General features: G+C 32.0%; 1 protein-coding gene across 5 annotated transcripts in view; it reads right to left on the reverse strand.

The window, feature by feature from the left end:
- dac (dachshund family transcription factor) overlaps window positions 1–25,227 on the reverse strand; it is a 497,825-nt gene that overhangs the window by 236,159 nt on the left and 236,439 nt on the right. For all 5 annotated transcript variants that reach the window (XM_085957392.1, XM_085957385.1, XM_085957400.1 and 2 more), the window contains 2 exons: window positions 14,711–14,909; window positions 7,493–7,552 (listed from right to left, as the gene is read on the reverse strand). In XM_085957392.1, the coding sequence (XP_085813518.1) occupies window positions 7,493–7,552; window positions 14,711–14,909 (259 nt within the window). The remainder of the gene's footprint in view (window positions 1–7,492; window positions 7,553–14,710; window positions 14,910–25,227) is intronic.

Here is a 25,227-nt window from a genome sequence, read left to right on the forward strand (position 1 = left end):
TCGCAGTCAAAGCCTCAATAAAATCTTTAAAAAATTTATATAATAGATTACAATTCATTTTTAAAACAATCAACTAGATAATATTCGCTGCACTACCTACAATAAATTTTAACAGAGTTTAACCAATATAAAATATTTTGATTTTGAACTGTTACGCGGTAAAATTTCTTAGCAAAATTCTATTTAATACTAGTACTAGGACTAGTACACCGCATATGAAAATGTAAATCTAATAAAATCGTCGTGCATAAGTCGACAGAGCAAGACGACCAACGGTCCTTCGGCCATTCGGAGAGGCGAATCTCATTAATTCGTGCCGTGTTATCCTGCCTCCTTCCCGCCCTTCATAAGGCTTTCTCTGTTTTGTTTTGACACGGGATTAATTAATTTCCATCTATGCTAAATTCAAATCGGCGTCCCGGAGCCAGCGTCGCGACGCCCGGAGGCATCTCTCGCGACGAATGTTGTGACGTCGGTGACACTTATGAGTAAACCGCCAAGCGATCTTAATTACATTTTAAACGATTATTTATTGTTGTTTTCTATTATAAAGTACTGTATCTTTCTCAAAGGAATTTGACACTTTTTAATATAAAACTTTAAAACATTATCAAATAGGTAGGTACTTGAACCTATGTATCATCAATGAAATACTTTTCCACCATTTTTATAAATCCCTCAATATTTAAATTTACATTTTAATATTTCCAGTATCTGTAATAATAACATATCATTGTAAGTGTAACAATCATACCACTCAGCATTAAATGAGTGACGCACTTTAATATATACGTTTTGTTGTCAAAACAAAACAATAGAGCGACAATGAACTCAGCATTTCCTCAATCATAACTATATCAGAAAGATTTGTATAATTTGTTAATTGCGACAATACCTCTTGTGATATTACTATATTTTTATAATTTGGAAGGATACTCAATGAATCCTTACTCACTCGTCGATTCCTCGACGCACTACTATTGTTACGAGTCCTTCACTCGATATAGTCATTCATCATTTTAGTCGAATTAAGTCTTTCAGTTTTTATTAATATAATCAATCTCTCGATCACATCGTCGATCTCACCAGTACATCAGTATAAAGTATTATTATATTCTTGCATTTATCAATATACTCTCTTTTCACAACATCCAAGGAACAACGACTTTATCTCTTCCACCTTCATCTACTGCAAAAGTAAAGAAATAAAAAAAAATCAAAACAATATAAGGAGCGTAACATAGCATAGAAAAGATTATGTTGGACATAACACGGAAAGACCAAAAGAGTAAAAAATGGGTAAATAGTAATTCATAATTACCTACGCAAAAGTAACAAAAGCATGGCCCCCACAAAGAGGGGGCTGACAGGGCTCTAGCCTGGGGGCCCGGGCTTAGAGAGGGCCCGGCCTGGCCAGTTAAGTGAAATATACATACATATCAAATTTGCTTTAATAGTAAAAAAGTCGCGTGCGGCGCTATTATATAAAGAATATTTACATAATATGAAATTAAATTTGATATGATATTATGAAGATTGATAAAGTTAAATGATAATTCATGTGTAGAATTTTATTTTATAATTATTTTTAGTGTTTCCTGACTATAAAAATGGCTATTTATCCAACATGTCGAAAGATTACTTAACCATCATACAGGGAGTAGCAATTAATGCATTATAATTTATGATTCTGAGTGCCTACAACTTATTTATTTAAAATTACGAAAATCGCTAAAAATACACGAAACATCCTTAATTTGACCTCAAATAACATTGGGGTTCCGTGGAATACCATTTAGGGAACCCTAATGTAAAAAATCACACTGCCCTTCACCTTAGCGATAGGTAGGGGGGCGACCAAACATCCTGGTCTGGGGGCCCGCTTCCGGATGTGGGGGCCATAACATAATAATGGGGAACAGAAGTTACCAAGATGATGAAATGACGATAAATCGTACTTGTTATCGGCGAGTGGATAACCACTAGATAATTGCAGTTATATAGTCGAATCCAAGGAGAACTGCACAACAACAAGGCCGTCCTAAAACCCACTTGGTTCAATGTACTTCGGCGAAATTACGTGTCAGGAACCAAGATTGGTGAAATGAGCTGACACCGTCATCAACCCCAGCTGATGATGATGATGATTATGATATCATACAAGGCTGGACATCCGCAAATAAAATAATGGTTTAATGATGAGTTAATATTGGAATCAATAGCTTAAGTATAGAACTGAATATTATCTGATAATAATTAAGGTTACATTCAATTTCGCAGTAGTACAGTTCACCGTTAGCTGTTTTCTTAGAAAGAGATGGCCGTATAGCATTGATATAAAATAAATACTCATTGTTAGTGGAACATTACAGATAGTAATGTTACAATTTTATTTGATTTAATAAGAATATTAATTTGATATTGATTTGGACAACTTGATATCATTTACGACCACCTACCAAAATTTTATATAAATTACATGATACGACTGTATAATAATAATTTACTTAATTATCTATTTTCTTCAATCGTTTCTTTGTATTTCGTTGGTTTTTATTGCGTATTTTTGCGGCCAACTGCGTATAAATACGTATAAATTTCCTGACAAAAATAATTAAAATTATGAGATAATATTTCGGAAACTGCAGACTATAATTATCACCACTATATATGTTTTAGATGTACGATTACTTAGGTATAAGCTATGAAATTCTCGATTCGACAATCCTCATATCATGTGGAGTTAGCACGCGCGGAAATGGTGAGATAAAGTGTTGGGGCTTCCCCGTCAGGCAAATGACTAACGGTCCCGTCAGAGCGATGTGTGGCCGACCAGAAAGCGGCGGCCCATCCACCCTGCACCTATCCTACCCCATGCCCATGTATTCATGTATCAACGTCAAGTTTCGTACGTCACGATTGGCCGTGGTACTGTTTCCGAAACTGTGATTTCCGGGACCTCATACATTATTTGCAGTGAACTGTATCGGTATGAGTTAATAATAAATTTCCATCTTATTTATTTTATTTAATCATAAAATCAATGAAACAATAATTTTTCAGTGTGATAACTGATAACTATCTAAGAAATCGTGAAATCACCTTTTTGTTCTGCCAAAATCAACGCTCAAAGTTGGAAACTTTACGAACTGGAAAGCTCGATATTTATTTATGTAATTTTATACATAAATTATAGAAAAATAAGTGTACTACATAGTTTTTTTGTTATAATACATCTACCTTACTCAGACGGTCAAATGGAATAACATTTTTTAAACATGTGGTATGAAAGGTATGCAAATATTGTCATTATCGCAGGCAAAAAATGGGCTTTACGATTGATATTTCATGAATATATTCCCCATGAATTATCATTTTAAGCTTAATATATATTTATATTACAGTAGATGTAAAAAATATGATTCTTGTACTTTTGAAGAATTCACGAACCAAAACGCTATATTTAATTTTTTCACGAGGTGGGAAAATCTCGGATATTTCATGAACCAGAGCCGTGTTCCAGTGCTCTCCGGTTCATTTCAAGCCCTGGTATTCTTACATATGCGTGAATTTTGATATATATTCTTTTATATTTTATTAAAATAGAGAATATTTAATTCCCCCGATAGACTTTTCACTGTTTCTGCTATATCAATTACTATTCTAGATCTTAACGGTATGATCTTTTTACTGTATCTGTTCTAAAAACATCCGAATGACATATTTATACAATATTTCACTATGCACAATTTGTTAAAATAAATTGAAATATAAAGTATATTAACCTTTCTAACATTATGATTATAGTATTACTAAAACTCTTACAATCAAGCTAAGCTTTCATCAAGTAAGCAAAGTTATATAGGTCAAAATACGTGTGTGGTTTATTATGTCATTACCAGTATCTATATTCACATAACTATTTTTTACATTCAAAAATATTTATCAACTTAAACATTTGGTATCATTGGCATACACTTTAATTGCGTGGAATTACGTCGGTCCATGCCGGGGCAGATTTCGGATCGCGAAGGATTACCGTCGGATAGGCGTCGCTCCCTGCCACACCACGACTCGGGCGTCCCGACGTCCAAGGGGGGCGTCCAATTTACGTACAGTAAATCTACCAAGCGATGTGTTAACGATACGAATGCACAATAAAAATATTGAACATGTTACAATTTTAAAAGGAGTTTATTCCAATCATTGTTTTATCTCCAGCACCTCTACTTAAGAGTATTTGGACCTTTGTCATACACACAGTGATTTTTTAACAGAATTTGAGAACATACTCAGTAATTTGGGTAGGTATTATAATATATCTGCAAGATAGGCACTTTGGTCAATAGCTTAGCAGTCAGAGCAGTCAGTCACAAGGCAAGAAAATATAAGTGTTTTAATCTCGTTCCGTCCCGGGTTTTTTTTTTTAAATCGTTCCTTTTAGATAAAAACCAAATAACCCTTATTAATCAACGGATAGTAATGAACTATTTCTTTTAAAGGATCATAACATTTTTCCTAACTGTATGTAAATGGCACTACAGCGGTTTTTTAAGATCTCATTATTATTTAATATATTGCTTTACTTTAGTACAATTTTATACGGCAACAGACCACATAATATGATTTGGAATAATTGAAGTATTTTTTTGCGTTATACCTATACAGTCTTAATAATTGCTTTTCTTCAGTTCTAAACAGTGTATTGAAAAACTTCTTCGAAATTATTGAGAATAAATAAATTATGTAAGTATATAAAACCAATTATTCATAATTCAATATTTAGACGAATACTAAAAAACTTTTTCAATATTTTTATAGTCTATTATTATTACCGCAGGTACATCTTATTAAATTCTACAATAAACGGCTGATTTTTAAATTTAAAGACTATGACGTCGCCTCGATAATGTCAAAATATTATTATCAACTAAATGATAAAATCAATTATATTCAATTCTTGAGATTGATTTATTAGACGATAGATATTAAGGTTATTACACCCATATCATGATAAATGGCTAGCATCTATTCCTTGTAAAAATAAAAATCTTTTAATACAGCCTTCACACTGTTACGTAGACGACTATATTAATTTACTTCACTTTGAATCGGGCATGGTGATTAACTTTTACTATTTTCGAAACATTACTGTAGAGAAGACAATTTTCTTTGACGCAACTGATGCAACCGATTCATCATAAAATTTCAAAAGGGGGCCTCAAAACAGTTAAAACCAGTTATACTAAAATCTATAGATGCACATTTCTCACAAATGTATGACTATATTTAATTAATAATCTCGATTTTGATTTCACTTTCGATAAACACTAGGCAGATTGTGCGTTGCTAAAAGACAAATAAATTAAATCAAAGATTGCTTATATTATAATATGTACCTAAATATTTTGTAAATAATAATAATAATAAATTGTAATTTTTAATCGTAAGGGCCTCACAATCTGTCAATGGGTTGTAACTTTACGTCACTAAACGCGCCAATGTGAGAATCATGACTCTTTATGTAAGTAGAACTCACTTATATTGGTGTATTCTTGTTAATGATGTGACAATCATACTACGTATAGATTAATAAACCAACATGTAAAATTTATTATAATTTATATTATCGTTTTGTAATATGACTGTAATTTGTATATAAGTTTTTTGATGATTGCTTGTTGTGTTAAACTTTCATATTATCATAAAAGTCGTTCCGACGTACTATATCAAAAAGTCGCCAGGACAAAATGATACCGTTTTAATCGTTGGCGGATTAATACTGTTAGCAATATTTTCGGGATTTCGCTTCAATTGGATGATGATTTATTTGTCTTTACTCTTCGGCCGGTCGGCTGTGGGTATTAACGTCCACGTACGTACATTTTTTCCGTTGTTTTGCATCCAATTCGATGACTTGATTTATGCTTCGATCGGGCTTGTTACACCTGTCACTTTTTGTTTATCGCGCTTAAAGCAATCATAAATCTCAATTCGAGAATACGTGTGTACGACTTACAATTTTTCATGGGTGATTTTAAACGCAACACTTTACGCTTTATACCTACCTGCACGACGTAAAAAAGCCGTTGTGATTGTAATATTATTGGTGTTTATTAGTATAAACACTATGCCGCATTTTATTTTAAAAATATATACGTACGTAATAAAGCACGTATTAGAAAAAACCTAATCTTTATAATATTTTAAGTATCTAAGTATATTATTACGTTTATTAATGTTATGCCTGAAAATAAAATTATAGAATCATTGGTTATATTTTAATATTGATAAAAAGATGTTAGAAAATATATCGAGTGTGTTAATAATGAAACCGTGCAATATTACATCAGAATATTAATAGCCTAAAGAGAAGTTAAAAACCTGAAAACCCTCGCGATGTTGTATCGGCTCAAAGATTATAGGGGGCGAGGAAGAGTTCCCTCCAGATGGACGGACCAAATCAAAAAAGGCTATAGCTTTCACATTGAAGAAAATCCTGTATGACACTGAATGACAATAGGAGTAGGAGTAGAGTAAAACTATGTGGAAGGTTATGATTGACAGTTATGAGATCCCGATGTATCCAAAAAAATATTTAAAATTGCTTGCAGCAATTTCAATTCGACGTGTGTTTCTTTTGTATGTAAAAGAAAATTAGTGGTCTTTTTTGCCTCATCTCTACAAAAAATGATTTTTTTGAAATCATTGATTTTGTTATGTTATATTATATTCTTCAATAACTACCCTGAATAAAAACAGTTGTAACCTCATCACAGAATAACGCTTTTAAAACACTGGAGATGACATTGGAAATAATCTTAACTCATATTACATAACTAAATTTCCCTTAAGTCCCTATAGAGTATAGACCCTTTAGCTTAATAGGTGTCTACCCTCTATATATATAATATATGAGTTGCATTAAAATGTAGAACTATCCATATATAATTTTTAAAGTTACAAATGAAAAACGCTATGTGTGTTTTCGTGCCTAAGTATTTTCATCATTTTCATCATTATTAAAATAACCGATTTTCGTGAGAGTTAATAAAATATTAGATTAAACAATTATTATTTTACTACTTACTTACTTATTTAATCTCTTAAAAATACACTTTACACCTTTGAGCCCAAAATTTTGAGGTAAGAAGATAAACGTTGACCGCTGCAGAAATAAAATGCGGTAGGTATTTAAATTTATATATTCTACGGCAGGAATTTCCTAAAAAATAATCTCATTTATTTGAGCAATAAGTTCGAAAAACGTACCCAGAAGTTAATTAATTATAATGAAATAAAATATACACGTTATTATATAATGTTAAGGATATAAGGCAGGTAGGTATAAAGGCACTACGTGGCTACTTAAAGGTATAAAAATCTCTATAAGCATTCTACATAAATTACATTTGCGTTTTTTTTATTTGAATTCATTAATGAATTCGTTAGGGAAATTAATTAAGCATTTCCTTAGTTAAATAAAGCTTACCTTTCAAGGTGTTTGACTATGTCTTCATAAGCCGCCCTGCAATTCTCCCAAATTCCGGACCTGCCAAAGTCAAAAGGTTTATGTTTAATTGGAAAATCATTTTCACTTTTCTTCTCCCAAATGAAACAGTTTCCCGTTTCTGTGTTCGTTCAATGTAAAAAAAAGAAATATAAATCCCCTTATACGGATTCCGCCTTTGCATCTCAATTTTATTTTAAATAGCTGCCGCCTTTCTGGGTGTAAATTAGATTTGTGCCGTAAAAATACTTTTATCAAACGTAAATAACCATTTAAAATGTTCTCTCGTTTCTTTCAAAGAAATGGGAAATTAAAGCTTCACACTGGAAAAAATGTAATAGCTGGGGAAAGAAAATTAGCCAGTGTTCATTTACGTTACGAAAATGTGAAAAATTTATTTCGATGTAGGTATCAACTTTTGTTTATGTTTGCTTTCATCGTTATCATTCGTTACGATACGTAATTGCTCATTTTGTCATATATTTACTTAAGAAAATTAATTATACTTATTTTTAAAAATGTAGTTAGGTACTTACATATTAATTTTAAATCATTATTGTTGAGTGCTATTATGTTAATATTTGACTTCATTGAATGATGTAAAAACAGTTTAACACTTCATAGCGATTTCAAAACGTTTTGAATATGTTTGAATTGCTAGTCATAAAAATAATAGTAATCTGTGCATTAGAATATTGAAAAATAGCGGCTGTTAACTGAAGTTAATACATTTAACAAAAGTTTATTTGCGCAATAACTACACATAATAATAATTAATGGAATCGACTACTTAGATGAATTAAAAATTCTGTTCAAACGCCTACGGTTTTTGACAAATACGAGAGAATAAAATGCAATAAAATAATCTACAATGCGAAATGACTTGCAGATGCAATATTATTATATACTTGTATAGAGGATGTAATTTTGGAAATCTTTGATTTTGAGACATTTGTATGTATAAAATACACTAAAACAAACAAAAACTTCGCTGGCTTTTATTTAAAACAAATATTTTTAGTGTTTTAGATATCTGTATAAAATTGTTTCAAATTGAGAGCTTTTATTTTTTCGCTAAGTGCCACGAGTAGGTACGTAGCGCATTCACCTTGACTAAAAAAATATTAATTGTTTTTACTTAAATGACACATGTACAAGGTTGGACAAAAAATACATACACGTGCTTCCAAAATAATACAACCTACGCGTAAGTATGTATTTGTGAAAAAAATATTAACCAAATTTATTTTATCAGCACGCCTGAATGGAGTTCATTGTAATCCGTAACCAGAATTTAATACATCTAGATACGTTTTGTATTAGGATTTGTAAATTTTCCAGTCTCCGATAAATTTGTTTGTGACTCAAAGGCACGATCGCTTGCTCGCTGCGCTTTCAATTAATATGCAAATCTCTTTGCCGCTTATTAGAGTTTATGTGTGCAATCCACCCCACTACGTGCGATGCTCTTTTCATCCCCGATCAAAACAACCTCTTCTAAGGGGGTGACAATTGCCTCAACAGTAAATGCTCTCGTAAGTATGATTGGAAATTATATCGCCGATAGAATGACACAAAAGATTTTAAATACATGCATGACGACCGGTGTATTGTAGTGGCACTGGAGCGCGCTGGGTCGGCGACCCAACACTTTTTTACCTGGCTTAATTTGTAGCAAACATCATACTATTATCGCAACTGTTTTATTAATGTATTATGTATGAATTTTAATAGGTACAATTTTAGATTCAATCAAATAATCATTTCCATTAATTCGTGGAAAACTGGAACGAGGAACATATTAGTGAATGTTTCAGATCGACACGTCGTGATCTTTTTGCACCCATGAGGTGTGTACAGCTCCTCAATATACCTTAACCTCCAAATGTTACTTTAGTGAACAGCCCCAAAGTTTCTTTATAAATATATCTAAAGTTCTCTCATCCTGTTTGCTGAGTATCGAGAATTTTTATCCATGCGTTAATACCGGGCACAGGAGGGTTTTGGTTTTTCTTGAGAGTGCTTTGTTATTTAAAAGCTTTTGGCGATGATCATCCGGCGTTTTATTTTGTCTCTCATGTTGTCGAGTGGTAACGTATCGGCTTCTAAAGTCAAAGGTTTTCAGTTTAAATCCTGGATCTGGCAAAATCACTATTCAGATTGAGTAACATCTATTTCTTGTAAAAACAAATACTATCTATCACAAATCCTCTCCGTAAGGTCAATTACAATTTAAAATAAAATACATATCTCATTTTAATCGGTTTTAATTGAAATGTGCTAATAAAATGTGTTTAATATACTCATATAATATCAGTTACTCATTACCCAATTATATTATAGTTAAATTGCTATTTTATAACTGTAAGTCAATGAATTCGACATAAGTGGGCTATTTCACAAACGTGTCACCGACAGTCATGTAAGTAATGTATTTGTACGACTTCCTCAAACGAAGAACTTCATATTCTTGATTGCTAATCCTCTTAAGAGTCAAACGTAGTCGTTTATGTGGCCTCTAACCTAAGACTGACTTCTAAACTTCGACCGGGATTAAGGAATTAGAGTCAATAATACGACTCCACAGAGAAAGCAACGGATATAATATTATATATTGAGTATCTAAATTATTGTAGTTTACATAACCACCGTGGCTTTAAATAAATTAATATAGTAATCTTTTTGAGACGGCATTCACCTAACTCAGCATTAAAATATTAGAAAATCAATATTAATATCTACGTACGTGTATACTAGTGGCGTGTGATAACTTTTACTTGTAAGGATACTGTTAGGTTCTATTTTCTACATAGAAACTACTTGAATATTATCTGGCAGCCGATAAAGTAGTATGAGCTGTAATAATACTGCAGAGTGGTTGATTTTCTATTTTCTAAAAATATTTATGTAATATTAATAGCGTAAAAATTGACAATACGTAAATTTAAATGGGAATGAGACAACTGGGCGCCAGGACAATTGACAGCCGCACTGTCGAATGAAATAAGTATACATTCTATTAGATTTAAGTTTTATACTATTCCATTTAAGTCGTGTTTTTGCGAGCCGGGTTTCGCCTTTTGGCATCTTCAGGTACTATGTGCACTCGCCAAAAGATAAATACACACTTACAAAGAATACAATTAATTCTTACTTATAGTAAGGACTTTATCACCCACCTACATACTTTTTACTACTTACCCGTTGAGCATCGTGTTTAAAATAAACTAGGAGATACATATTTCAATAAATATATAAATTGTTTATTTACATTAAATTTTTATAGTATATCAAATAAATATAAATGATTTAATTTAAAAATCTTTTCAATATAGTTGTCACGCACGCCGTAGGTCCACCATCACTGATATATAGCAATCAACCTGTATTTATTAGAAATATTTATTTTTTTAGTTTTTATATTCTTCATAATACTAATTATTTATAATATTACCTCCAATCATTGATACCTTTATATCTAATTAGTATACCTTCCTCAATGTCACTTTGCATGATTTCCGATTTGAAATGCTACGTTAAAATAAAGCTACGGGCATTCTACTTAATAAGTCGATTTTAACTAGTAGTTCTTAGATGAAATACTTATCAAATTGCATTAATTTTGGCTAGCGGTTTTTGTGTTCTAAATCAAGGTATCAAATAACGGCCCACATGCTCAACGTATGTGAAAATGGAGCTTTTATGCTATTTTCAAAGCATGATCCTAGACATTCCTTAAACGTTGTAGATAATCTATTTACATTATTTTAAAGCCTTATTATCCTTTATATTTATTTTAAACATTTGATGACTGCATAAAGTATTTGTATTACATAAAATAGTATTCTTATAAACCTCTCGCTCTAATGTTTTAGAATATTATAGTCATATTTCAGTACGTCCATGTGAAGTGGTGTTAAGATTTTTTTAATTTTATTAATTTTTAAAAGCATTTATAAAACCATTAGTAAATTTTATGTCGACATTATTATTTACAATAATAATCTCTGTGATCCCAAATTGGACAAGAATTAGGAATTTTATTATTCAAAAAATGGGCAAGATTTAGGTACCCCACATTGTCCCCCCTTAAGTGCCCTTATTACTAACCCACGCTCGGATCACTGCAACTTTTAGTTATAACGTACTTGCACTTGCTAACAATGTAATAAACCATTTCTTTTATACAACGAATAATTACTGATATAATAGACATTCTCAAATCTTATGAATTATTCGTTAAATAAAAGAAATTTTGTATTGAATAGGTATATAAAAAAAGTATTATAAACATTAATAGGCTCAATAGATCATTAAAAGATTTACCTATTGCTGGAAATGTTGTAAGAAAAAACCTCAAATGGTTTATATTATTTGTTTTAGTGTTTTTTGATGCCTAGTTTCTGCTTGTATATTTTTTTTTTGAATCATCAATAACCATGTCCTTGCTTTTTTTTCGTACAAGGTGGTTGTTAGTAATTTTGAACAATCACAAACACCCAGGCTTTGAGAAAAACACATAAGTGTTTTTGTCATGACCGAGAATCGAACCCAGAACTCTCGGGTGGAAGGCCAGCGCCTTACCCACTGCACCACGAGAGCCGCCCTGCTTGTATATTAACAAACATAGCATTTAAAATATAAGTATAAATATAAATTTTCGAAGTGTCATTTCTTACTGACTTTATCTGCAAAGAAGCACTAATAAAACAGAGTTTTTTTGTAATAAAAATTCTAATAATAGGCACCAATTATAATAATAATAATAAATTGAATGTTGTTCCTAATTGATAATTTGGTAATTGTGCCGCAGAGGTGGACACGAGCTTTTATAATTTCTTTTTTACGAAAACAGTTTATTTCATGTAGACAATTATAATAAATACCTTTTTCTTTCGCGTCATCGCGCATCGGCTTTTCGATCCAATAATTGTTTATTGAAAATTTGAAATTTTCATACATTTTGGTACACCATTATCACAAACTAAGATTATATGAGGTAATATTAGGGTGGGGTAGGTTAGATTAGGTTAGGTTGTGTTAGGTTAGGTTAGGTTTAGTTTGGTCAAAAAAGAAAGTTGTAAAATCTCATGTCCACTTCTGCGGCACATTTACCGATAATTTTCTCTTCAATTATAGCCGCTAGAATGCCACTAATCATTACAAACATATGTTTGACATACAAGCAGAAAAAGTTTCATCATCGCTGTTACAGATAGTGTTGCTATTGTAAATAAAACAATAAATCATACGCCCATTTTAATGAGAATAATACTTCAAATAATATAATTATAAAATTGTCACCGTTTGCCGACTTTCGACGATTTTTCACAGGCTTTTGAGATAAGAATGTTTCTCACTGTAAAAATAATGGATACCTAAGTATGTAATGTCACACGCATGTCTTCTAGACATTAATCCCATTATATGATAAACACTTTGTATCTATCTGCTTATTTTTTCACGCATTTTTTATTACAACGATTTATGTTGTAAAGTAAAGACCGGCTGTAATCTTTTGTAAACGTTATGCATAATCTAATTAACGAGAGGGTTTGATATAGCAAGTCAATTAAATTGCGGTTATATTCATAAATTACAATATCTGATAACTATTGAATTCTGGATATGACTGGTTAATAAATACATTGATAGACTATAACGACTATAAACCAGAAGTATATATGACGAGATTGCTCGAAGAACTAATCTCCTATATAGCGTAATCGAACGCTTGAATAGTATCTTCTAAAGCTAAAGTGATAATAGCGCTTAAAGAGTGTATAGGTACAACAAATAAATTATATCATTACCAACGTATACGTCATGACCGTTGTGTCTAAGGAAAACAGACGTGAGATGCGGAAAACCACAAAACAAATCAATTTATAAAAATCGACTCAAGCATACGCGATGTGATTAAAATCAACAAACAGATATGTCATTCGATTACATGTAAATTGTACGTAAAACATTTCATCGTGACACAGTTCTCCGTAAGCTTTCTTATCGGAAAAAGATGACCGTATACTATACGGTTTCCAATTTTATTAGATTCAATTTTCATAGCTGATCTTGGCAAAATTCATGAATTCAAGAATGAAAACCTAACCTAACTAATAATCCTGTATATAGGCTATTTTCAACATTTTTTTGCTGCTGGCTTCCTGTAAAGTGTAAACCGAACAAAAAATCGTGGTTTATTTAGACATGAATTTTATGTCAGTACTATACGAACCAAAGACGTTGAACGGTTTTTAATATACGGCCATATATTTCAATACAACATTTCACGGTGAAGTGTGATACGGCAAACTGCATACGTATAAGTTTCCGGACACGATGACATTCGGCGTCTTTACGATACTGAGTTTACTTACTATGCACAAGAATTTCCATATGGAAGACTCAATTTATTTCAAAGTACACTCTGCATTCGTCATACGTGTATTAGATACATGAATCCTTCTTATAAAATCGCTCTTAATAAATGGAAAATGTTGGAATAACTCAACATAGTGTGAAAAGGTGTATGTTGCATATAACACCGAAAGACTGCGCCACACATATGAAACCTAACCCAACATAAACCCCGCAAAATTGACGAATTTATTGATTTCTGCGGAATTTAGTCGCAGCAAATAGTTAACTAGATCCCTGGAGGAGTGAAATTACATAAACAAAGCTTTCGTCCATCGTTAGATCGACCGCAGTTGATGATGATTTTAATGGTGACTTCAATATTATTTGAATATAGATATTTTATCGAATAAATGAAACACACATACTGCATAACAAACTTTGATATAGCTATCAGTTTGAAAATTTATTCAGGATGATCTAATTATGTATTTTTCATAATAATTAAACTACTTACATTGAGCACAAAACCACATTATAGAACGAAGAACCTATTGTTAAGATTCAATTGAACGTGGCTCATAAGTGTGAATAAGTTCCCGACCCCTGAATTATATTTGGCTTAGATTATTTATGAAAAAATAGATCCATCAATACTCATTAATAAGATATTTTCAAACATGTTCAATTCCAGTTCTATGATATATTTTTTAACTGCGATTAAATTTAATGCAGTGATAATTTGAAATAAAATACTACATTTCTGAGAACAAATAAATTGGAGATAGTTATTTTCTAAAATCACCTCTTGAAATATGATAATATAATATATTATGTTACCTTGCAAGTGCTTCCATGTTGGGCATGTTCGGCTGTCCCTTGATGATGGATCCGTCGGGTCTTGGCAGGGCATGAGGGGGCATTCCTGGCGACAGGAGTCCATGCGGTGCGTGCATGAAGCCCATGTGACCGAGGTGTGTGGGGGGTGCGTTATATCCGTTTGCCAGCAGAGGTGATTTTTCCAGTCGTGAGATATCGGCTGTAAAAAAAGGAGAAGAAATATTAGGAATTATTATCGAGACTGATACAGTTTCAGGACGTGAACGCACATATTACCATAATGATCGTAAACTGTAATTGAACATTAAGATGTATGGGATAATGCAGAACTGTGTTACTAAACAAATATGAAAATTAATATAAAAGCCTCATCATTATTTGGATGAACAATCCTTATTAAGTAACAATACAATAAAGCGTCAAAGTGGGCTGTCATTTTCTTTTTATTTGCAAACAATCTTGTCAATACTAAGGTTATTATTTGGTCTTCCATTACTATTTTAAACCTCTTAATTCTCTCTAATTTGTATGAAATGTTTTAAAACAAAACGTTCTAATGGTTATCGTCAGCTCGTATAGTTATTAAGCTCAACTGGTCTCTTGAGAGGTGCTTGAAAACAGATTTTCACAAGTAAGTTTATATGTGTCACTTTAGATGTTTTTAAATCGCGATAAGTTTTACTTTTATAATAATGAATATCATGTTTAAATATTTGTTTTATAAATATGAATGATTAAGTATACTGTGATAAGTTATGCTTGTGTATTAATAGTTATTTTAAGTAACTTTATGTTCTGGCGTAAGATAAAAATAAATGGGAAAATCTGCCACAAATTCCTTGCTTACAGCAGCTTTGCAACCTAACTGAAAAACAGTAGTTCTAACTGAATTCTATAAAGTGTTTGATATTTACACATTTTAGTATTATTATTTGCCAAGAATATCCAAAATTAAATTTAACGTTTTGCTAACGGTTTCAAACCCCAAAATAAATGTAAACAAGAATGCTACAGCAATGCTAAATTGTACAATTAATTGTAATCGGATTCCTACCATTGTAAGTTTACATGGCTGAATAGCATACGACCCGTATCCAGGTTACTATGACAAAATGGCGTAATTGAAGTTGTATCGAAAAATGATCATGTATGGGGTTAAATTGTTCAGAATGTCATATTCAGCGTCTCAAAAGTTTATAAGCAAGAGTTATCTCTTAATGAAGATAAAACTCTTTTTAATTAGTGAAAAATATAAATGATAAAAAAATGATATATTGCATACACTCTCCAATACATAACCTCAATGCAAAATTGCAGAATTGGTTAAAGACATCTGCAGAGTAACATGTTTCCTTTATTTTTATTGCTTCAAAATAACACGAATATCACGCGAAGCAATTCGATAAACAAGGCGGTTATCTACAATAATTTTTAACCGCACTGTATCTTGCTTAATTATAATCGGATGCATTTTGAATCAATTAAGACGTGTTAACTGTGTTACTCGACGGTAAACGAGGTCATTGGCGGGTATATTAAAAAAAATATCACGCCCAACAGTTAACTTCCCAGGGTAATTAACTACCTGCCTGAATACGACATACAAATATTTATATGTCTTTTCTGTAAAAGCCACCCCTATTTTATTGAGGATATATTTTATATTTAAACACATACTAATGGCGGTGACTCCATACTAGACGATTATTTGGAGCCTACCTTAATAAATAGGTAGGTACATTAATATTATTAAATCTTAATTATTAACGAAGAATGGCAAAGACTCAATAGCAAACGCTTATTCAACTTTAATTAAATATTGTTTACTTTGATATTAATTCTAATATCCAATTTATATTTTTTGTATGTACACATTTCTACTGTTTAATAACTTACTATCTATCTCTATACTGATCTATCTCTTTTTTATGTAATACTGTTTTATATTTCTTTGTTTCTAAATGTCATGTTGTGAACGTCTTAAACTTATAATTTGTGATGTCTACAATATGTTAAAAATAAATAAATTGAATTGAATTGAAATGAAATGAATTGATTTCCAAAGAAATTATTTGACTACCAGAATTTATCAACCACTTAAATGTGATTAGCGGTAGAAGAAATAATAGTGAAATCTCGATTATCGCAGCCTTTCCACTTAAAAACATAGAAATTGTGTCTAAACTCGCAACGCAAAATCATTTTTATTTTTATGACTGGGAATGTCTCAGGAGCAGTTACCCAAGACTAAGGTCGCCATGCACTCAAATTTGCTTTGACTGAATTTACATGACTTTAAGACACACATTGACTGCTGACTAGATAATTACTTTTTAATTACCACATTTAAATAGCATGCTGCTAATTATATCGAATGGCCACCTAATCGTTTCACGCTGGGCGCGTCTTTAGCAATATTAAAATTACTATACATTTACTGACTCATACAGAATATGATTGTATGGCCTTTTAATGTTATGTCAGTGGTTGAAACCAATAAAAGTTTAATATTGCCTTACTGTAAAGTTACAAATTGTCACTTACACTGTTTTGGCTTAGCAGTCTCGTAATGTAAGTATATAAAGACAGTGGTAGACCTTTACCGCAAAATGACCCGCTCGCTTGACCCCTTCGCCAAATACTAACTCCGTATGAAATTATTTACCGCATATTTATTCAGCGGTGTTAATTCGTGCCTAATCTTTGCGTTTAAAACAATAACACCGACCACAATTTGCATAGGTTTCCGGCCTGCGGGTGCGGAGTTTGGGGGGTTACGCCGGTACCTACACCGGGGTGGGAAGTGTTAAGGGGAAGCCGCGGCTGCCCCAAGCTCTGGACAAATAGCGCTATCTTTATATGTGCCTTGACCCTTTCGCTACCGAGAGCTTAGTCAATAAACCAAGACAAGTTGTTGCATTAATAAAAAGCGGTCTAATTATATATATGTAGGTAGTTGGTGCGATTGCTAGAATAATGTAAATCGTATTAAGAAAAATGACTAGTTAAAAACAGTAATATAAAGCAATATAAAAGAAGAGGCCAGCCTAAAATTTGCTGGCTAGATGAAGTTACCGTATGCTTGGGGATATCAAATTGGAAAGCAGCCACTTTCCATAGGGATGGGTTGAGAAAGTTATTGAAAGAAGCCAGTTCCCACCGCGGATTATCGTGTTCCTGGTAGCTATGATATGACTCAAAACCTTTCAACTGTTATATTAAAATTAACATTTGTACTTAGACAAATGTTCGCTAATAAATAAACTAATTTAAAATAAAATGCAAATAATGGACTGTGGTTTTTTTTATGTTTTTAATTACCACGTTTGCTCCAGCGGAATATAGGTAATATAAGCAAATGAATATTATATCAACATATTTTTAAGATAATTAGTAATTTATTAGACAACTAGCTAAGTAATTGGGCCCTTACTCTGACACATTGGACATTAATTTAACATGTGATTTTGATCATACAGGATTACACCACACACCCACGGTTTCATCCATTCATTCATAGACCCTGTCCAGCGTCCAAAATTTAGCGTTTTTATTGCCAGATCTAGCATTTTTTAATATGCATCTAACTTACAAAATTTCCATCTGGAAAATGGCATTATATCTAGCGTTTTCGACACCGCAAACAGTTTTCAATTTCTCGTAATAAACCTATAATATTACTCCAGATTGAAAATCATCATGCTGGTCTTATGTAATTTATATTGTCTTACTAGGAAAAATACTACGTGGCAGTGTCACCTACCAACAGACAAATATATATTATTAAACAGACATCTTATAATTAATATTCTAAATGTTATAATATTAATACTATCGACCGAAGGTACTTGATGGAATTTGAATTTAAATTCTAATGAATTCAAGTTTTGAACTATTCCATTTGAGTCGTTTTAGATGCCGAAAGGTGAATCCCGGGTGGCAAAAACGACTCAAATGGAATAGTACAAAACTTAAATCCGTTAGAATCTGAATGTTACATACAAAATGACCGCCAAATTTTTTACCTGCATCCATTTTAAATTTTGTGACCTATTTTATTAGTTGTAAAGTACTAAATTATTCTTGAATCATTGTTTTTTTTTATATGGAGACATGTATATTATATTTAAAGAAAAACTAAAAAATTGCACCTATACGTAACGATAGAAAGTTATAACCATGGAATGCAATTATTATGAATGTACTCACATATTATTGTGAAATGTGTCGGTTATATAAATACAAGCCTCATCAGTATTTTTTGTTTTATTTCCTCATTTTTTTTCAAAACCACAGAGAAATATCTCAAATTCCTGCGGTCGCGGACGTTAATAGGATAAACGCCTAGGCATTTACCGGTGGGCAGTTTCCCCTACACGGTACATTGCACAATGACCATTGACTTACGGGACGCTCAGTTGACTTGGATTTCAACCACAATAAACACAAATACACAGAATATCACGGGTACGCATTCATTCCTTGTGATAGATACTTCTCCAGCATCAAAATTATATCCATTCCAGTGATTCGGCCGAATAGAATTTCCACTTTCGTGAGATGAGTTTAACTGAACGATGTGATATAAATTCTTTAAGTAATCTACTTACTTGGCTCACTCGGTGTACTTCACTATATATTAGAAAATTAATCCTACTTACGACTGATCAAACTTGGTCAATTTTTAATTTATAACACATAGACACAAAATACATTAATTCTTGTTCCATTATACTAAGAGGACAAAAGCAGGTACAGTATTCCCTAACTTGTCATTCAAGGAAAGATCAATGGTAAGCGTAGCAGAGGACGGCGCCGCATTTCGTGGCTTGAGAATCTCCGTGATTGGTACGAGAGCAGCTCCACTGAACTGTTCCGGGTAACAGATGACAAATCTGAGATCGCCTTGATGGTGGCCAACCTCCGCTAGGGGATGGCACAATAAGAAGAAGGTAAAAATATGGTCAAACCCTTATTAATAAGTAAAATAGATTTAAATTCTAGTGGATTTAAGTTTTGTACTATTCCATTTGAATCGTTTTTGCTGTGTGTTTGCCTTTGGTGAGTATACACAGCGCCTGAAGATGCTGAAAAGCGAAACTCGGGTCGCAAAAAACGACTCAAATGGAATAGTACAAAATTTAAATCCATTAGAATTTAAATTCAAATTCCATCAAGTACATTCGGTCGATAGTATTAATATCAAAATAGATTTTTTTAATTTCGAGTTTTATTCTTCGTATTGCGAATAATATGTATGTATGTCAAATAGATTCCCGAAGAATTAAAATGTACACTCATTAAATTAAAATTAAATAACGTAACAATGATAATTGTAGCGGGTCTACCTGTCACTCTTATGATAATATGAATTAGTTTTAATTTAATGAACGACACTGGTATCAAGAGATTACGGATTAAGCGAAAATAAACAAATTGATTCAATGAATTAATGACCGAGTCAGTGACTCTTGTAATGCGGGCGTTGAGACGAAACCCAGCGAAACCCACCTTGTAAAATTATTATTGTATTGCAGCACTTATTCAATTATACGAGAAGGGATTTAATTGAAAAGGGATGGAGGAATGACCAGCACGTGACGTTGATTCGATTCGGATCTTTTGATTTATGAGTCAGTAAATGTTTTATCTCGTAAAACAGACGGGAATCAAAAAGGTTTTAGAATTGATACCCAGTATTATTATTTGAATTGTGGATTATTTGCAGAAGATACTTACTTGTTATATTAGAAATAAACAGAATTTTTTTATTTTGTTTAGCCGTTTTTCTTATCAGTTAAGTAGACCAATACAGTAATTACTCTAATCCTAATATAATACGTACCTATCTAATTGTTATCATTTTACAATATCCTAATTTTCCTGCTGTTCATTTATTACATTGTGAGTAAGAAATTATTGGAATAAATTATTTATGATTAGCGTCATAATAAAGTTAGTAGACCAAATGTCTCTAAATCTATATGTGCATATTTGAATCACAAATCTGAAAGAATATTGTTTTCCAATATGAGTTTGATTTAGAGAAAGAACCCAAGCGGTCGGAAAAATAGCCAACAACTATGACAAGTATGAAAAAACTGTTAATATAACCTTATGTCATTTTCTAAACGGATGCCAAAGTTCATAACTCTGTGGCTAGAGGCAGCGGTGATTTTTTTATGCAAATAACGCAAATTTTCTCACAGATATTTTAAAAGGGAACCTCGAAACAGTTTAAAACACTAACACAATTATAAAATTATCTCAACATCTTAAAAATGATCAGACAGTGCATTGGATCTCTACGTCAATAAATCTGTCACTGGTTACTAGTGGCTATAGGACTATAGGACTAGAGTATTCACCCGTAAAACAAAATATTTGTGTTAAAATTCCACCCCGTTCAATTTTCTTCTGCAATTTTTCTGATAGATGTGTTCAAATGTTATTATATGTATTATGTATTGTCTAAAAGATTTTTATAGGGTAGTAACTAAGAAGGAACTCAGAACTCTCAGAGCTGTAAGCAAAGAAGATGACACATAGAAATAGTATAAATCCATTGAGCAGACCATGTTTTATGTATGAATTAAAAATTAAAGACACCCAGTCATTAAAGAGGGTCCTTTGGACAAGATCTAAAGGCCTAAACCGTGATGGCCGGTCTGTGTAAAAAGAAGCATTGGTACAAGTCGGTTACGCGGCAAACAAATATTGAAAATAGCCGATATACTGGATTATTTTTTAGGTTCGGTTAGTTTATGTTAGGTTAGGTTTTCATTTTTGAATTCATGAATTTTGCCAAAATCGGTTATGACATTATGCGATTCCCGCCTGGCTTCCACATAACCGACTTGTACCAAGGCACTTAATAGCTGATGTTAAAGAGGTAGATGGAACGGATAGATATAGGGTTTCGAAGACGTTTCCTGGAGACAGCCAAACTCCTCCATACGAAGAAGGTGATAAGATCAATGCATTAAAATACAAAAATTATTATTAATATTAATGTCACAAAAGTCAAAGATAGCTGTTAATTTGTTGTAAACATTCCAGGTATTTTTAAATACACGCAAATATTGCTTTTATGCTCATTCAAAGAAAGATAATAAAAATCCTCGTAAAGACACGAGTAACCACGTATAGGGCGTAAATCTATCGTCACATATAAAATGTCTGCCTGTAAGGTGTCTCACCTTTTTTAGTATACGTACAAACATAACGGTACCTACTTATTGATATAACTACCTACTTAAACTTTGATTGGCTTTTATTAATTTAACTACACATCCTATATTAATAAAATGTCTGCAAATTATATTTAATTAATTTAGTATAAAACGTGCATACATAATATAATAAATTGATTGGTTTGTAGGTATACTGAGAGGGGAGCATATCGCGGAATGGTAATAAACACGTTTAAAGTAAAGATATCAGCTGCGAAGATGATTATATTTTAAAGCCTATCTTAATAAAATATATTTTTTTATTACAGCACACAAGTAGTAACATACTACTATAATTGATATGTACCTAATAGTTGTTGCAATATATCTGCCTATAAATGCGCTACGTCATATGTTTACGACAAATACTCGTGCGTTCAAAGGCTGTAATAAGCAGTACATAAATGTATCACGTTTTTGTATATAATATCGTGACATCTACCGGAAAATTGCATTAAAGTTGAAAGCTTTTTATTATCAGACTTAAATTGAAAATTAGATACTTTCCAAAAAAAGTTTATTTCTACGCCGTTACAATACAATACAATTTAATTTTAGTTAATTTTAAAAATAAAATTTAAATTTTAGTTCTTATCTATTCAGTGGAAGTCAGCGGCAAACAATTTTTGAAAATAGCCCATAAGTATATAATATATACTGGATTATTTGTTTGGTTAGGTTCGGTTAGGTTATCATCCTTGAATTCATGAATTTTTACGAAATCGGCTATAAAAATTGCCACTGTTCTCGCCTGGCTTCCAGTCAACAGACTTGTCCTGAAATTTTATCCATTTTTTTTCAGTAAGTATTTAATTAAATTAAAAAAAAAAATAACTAAAACGTTATATTTCTCTACGTCTTCGTCTACATATCATGAGTATACATACCAATTCATCGGTGGTAATTATCATATTATTAAGTTAGTAGTCATTAACTGACAAGTACCAACATAAGCGCCATTCCCCTTAACCAATCTACTTTCAAAAATCACTCTTCGTCACTGCAACACTAAACAATATAATAAATATCAATACACTTTCCTCGTCGCATACGCCAGTATCTAATTTCGAACGAATTCATAAAATTAGCTTCGGGTAATGTGTATCATTACTCACAAATGACACAAAAGGAGGTACGGGCAATCAAACAATTATCAATCCTCTAATTCCATACAATCAGGTAGACAACAAATGTTCCTCCGCAAAAGGAATGTTTGAATAATGGAAAGACAGAATATTATGGCAACACGTACCTATTATTTATTTATTTATAGCGGAATAAAAACGTTTCAAAGGATACAGATTGACCAAAATGGGGTGGGCGATTAAATGGAACTATTAAACCAACTGTAATCATGTTACCTGAGATTTTTGATTCAGCGGTAGAAATATTCGGTTTTCGATTCATATTATTATCATTCAATTTTAATCAAATATGTTTCGTTTTTATTTGTGCTAACTTGAGGATTACATGTCGATTGTACGTAAAATAATTCACCGTGGCACAGTTCGCCGTGAGCTTTCTTATCAGAAAGATAGGGAATGGGACAACTGGACTCCGGACAATTGGACGCCGCACTGTCTTAGACACGTATACAGAACGTAGACGACGTATTTTAATCAGTTTCTATCTACTACTTAGTAGTTTTAATTCAACATAATGTATTCTTTATTGCGGATTGAGAATTACCAAGCCTAAGGCTTTATATAAAATAAAAAACTCTTTTTTCGTTGGAACTTAAACATATGCACGATTAAATCATTATTTACGTCTGCATATTTACATTCTCATCAACTATTACATCATAATATAATCATTCAAATATAAATAATAATATTAAATATTTTTTTAAATTACCTATAAGTACCTAACGTCTATTTATTTTCGAATTCCGTGGCGTCCAGTTGTCCGGTGCCAAATCGTCCTAGACCCAAAAGAGATGACCGTATACTATACGGTCTCCAAGTTTATTAGATTCATGAAAATTAATCCAATTTTCATAGCTGATTTTGCCAAAATTAATGAATTCGAGAATGAAAACCTAACCTAACAAATAATCCAGTATATCGGTAATTTTCAAAACTTGTTTGCTTCTGGCTTCTTGTAAAGTGTAAACCGACAAGAACCGTATTTTATTTAGACATGCATTTTATGTCAGTACTATACGACCCAAAGAGGTTGACGGTCTTTAATATAAGGCCATATATTTCCGATACAACACGGTGAAGTGTGTGTGATACGGCGAACTGCATACGTACAAGTTTCCGGACGAGAGTTGATAAAATCAATGTACTTACAAACAATGTAATAATTTCTTGTTTGTGAATTAATTATATTATTATTATATAATAATATATTATATTCTTGTCATCACAATCAACTGTGTAATATACCTATTAACTTCATCATTGTCCAGGATCGATTTCCAGTGAGATAATAATATATATATATATATATCATAATTATTATGATCATATCAGGATAGGACAAGGTCAAAAGAAAAAAAAATGTATTGAAAAATATATATTTCATTGCTAATTAGGTAGTACCTAAGTAGAAATAAAATAGTGCCAAGTTGCTGTTTCTAAAAATTGCAATCATCCCCTGCAATTGTTTAAAACCACACTTTTCAATAGTCGACGAAAAATGGGTGAAAAAATTAATATTTTTTTACAAACAAGTTTCAATAAATTCTATGGTATATCACTTCTGTACATATTATACGCTGCAACTGGACGTATTATCTCTAATATTATAACAGTATCAAAATAAGCGATGATAATCTTCCACATTAGCAGAAGAAAGAAAAGGAAGATGATTCAAAAGCGAAAAAATGATTAAAAAACGAACAATCACAACAAAAAGATATAAAAATTAAATGTCGAAATTGTTACCTTTTATTCGAAAATAATGTGTGCCTTTTAAAATAAATACATAATTACACGTGGCTGTGCGTCGAGTGGATGGAGCTTTGAATGATACGGCGCGGCGCAGCGCCACGGTGCGCCAGACGCGCCCGACCGCAGCCTACTCGTTAACACCTTAAAAACTTTTATCAGCTATTAAAAAGCTCCGAAAAAGCTCTGACACACGACTACTAGAAAACAGCGATATATGGTTGGTTACATCTTTCCTTTTTCTTGATGTCATCATCATGAATTTGAGGCGATCTACTTTCGGATGAAAGAGTAATAGAACACATTGGTTTAACATTTTATTGATTTAGTTTTATTTATCTCTACTGAATTAAAATAAAAAGAAAACACCACATGTAGTATATTCTAC

The sequence above is a fragment of the Rhyacophila brunnea genome, unplaced genomic scaffold, assembly GCF_057557595.1.
Source record: "Rhyacophila brunnea isolate RB1 unplaced genomic scaffold, BYU_Rbru_1.0 scaffold_11, whole genome shotgun sequence".
Taxonomy (NCBI): Eukaryota; Metazoa; Arthropoda; class Insecta; order Trichoptera; family Rhyacophilidae; genus Rhyacophila; species Rhyacophila brunnea.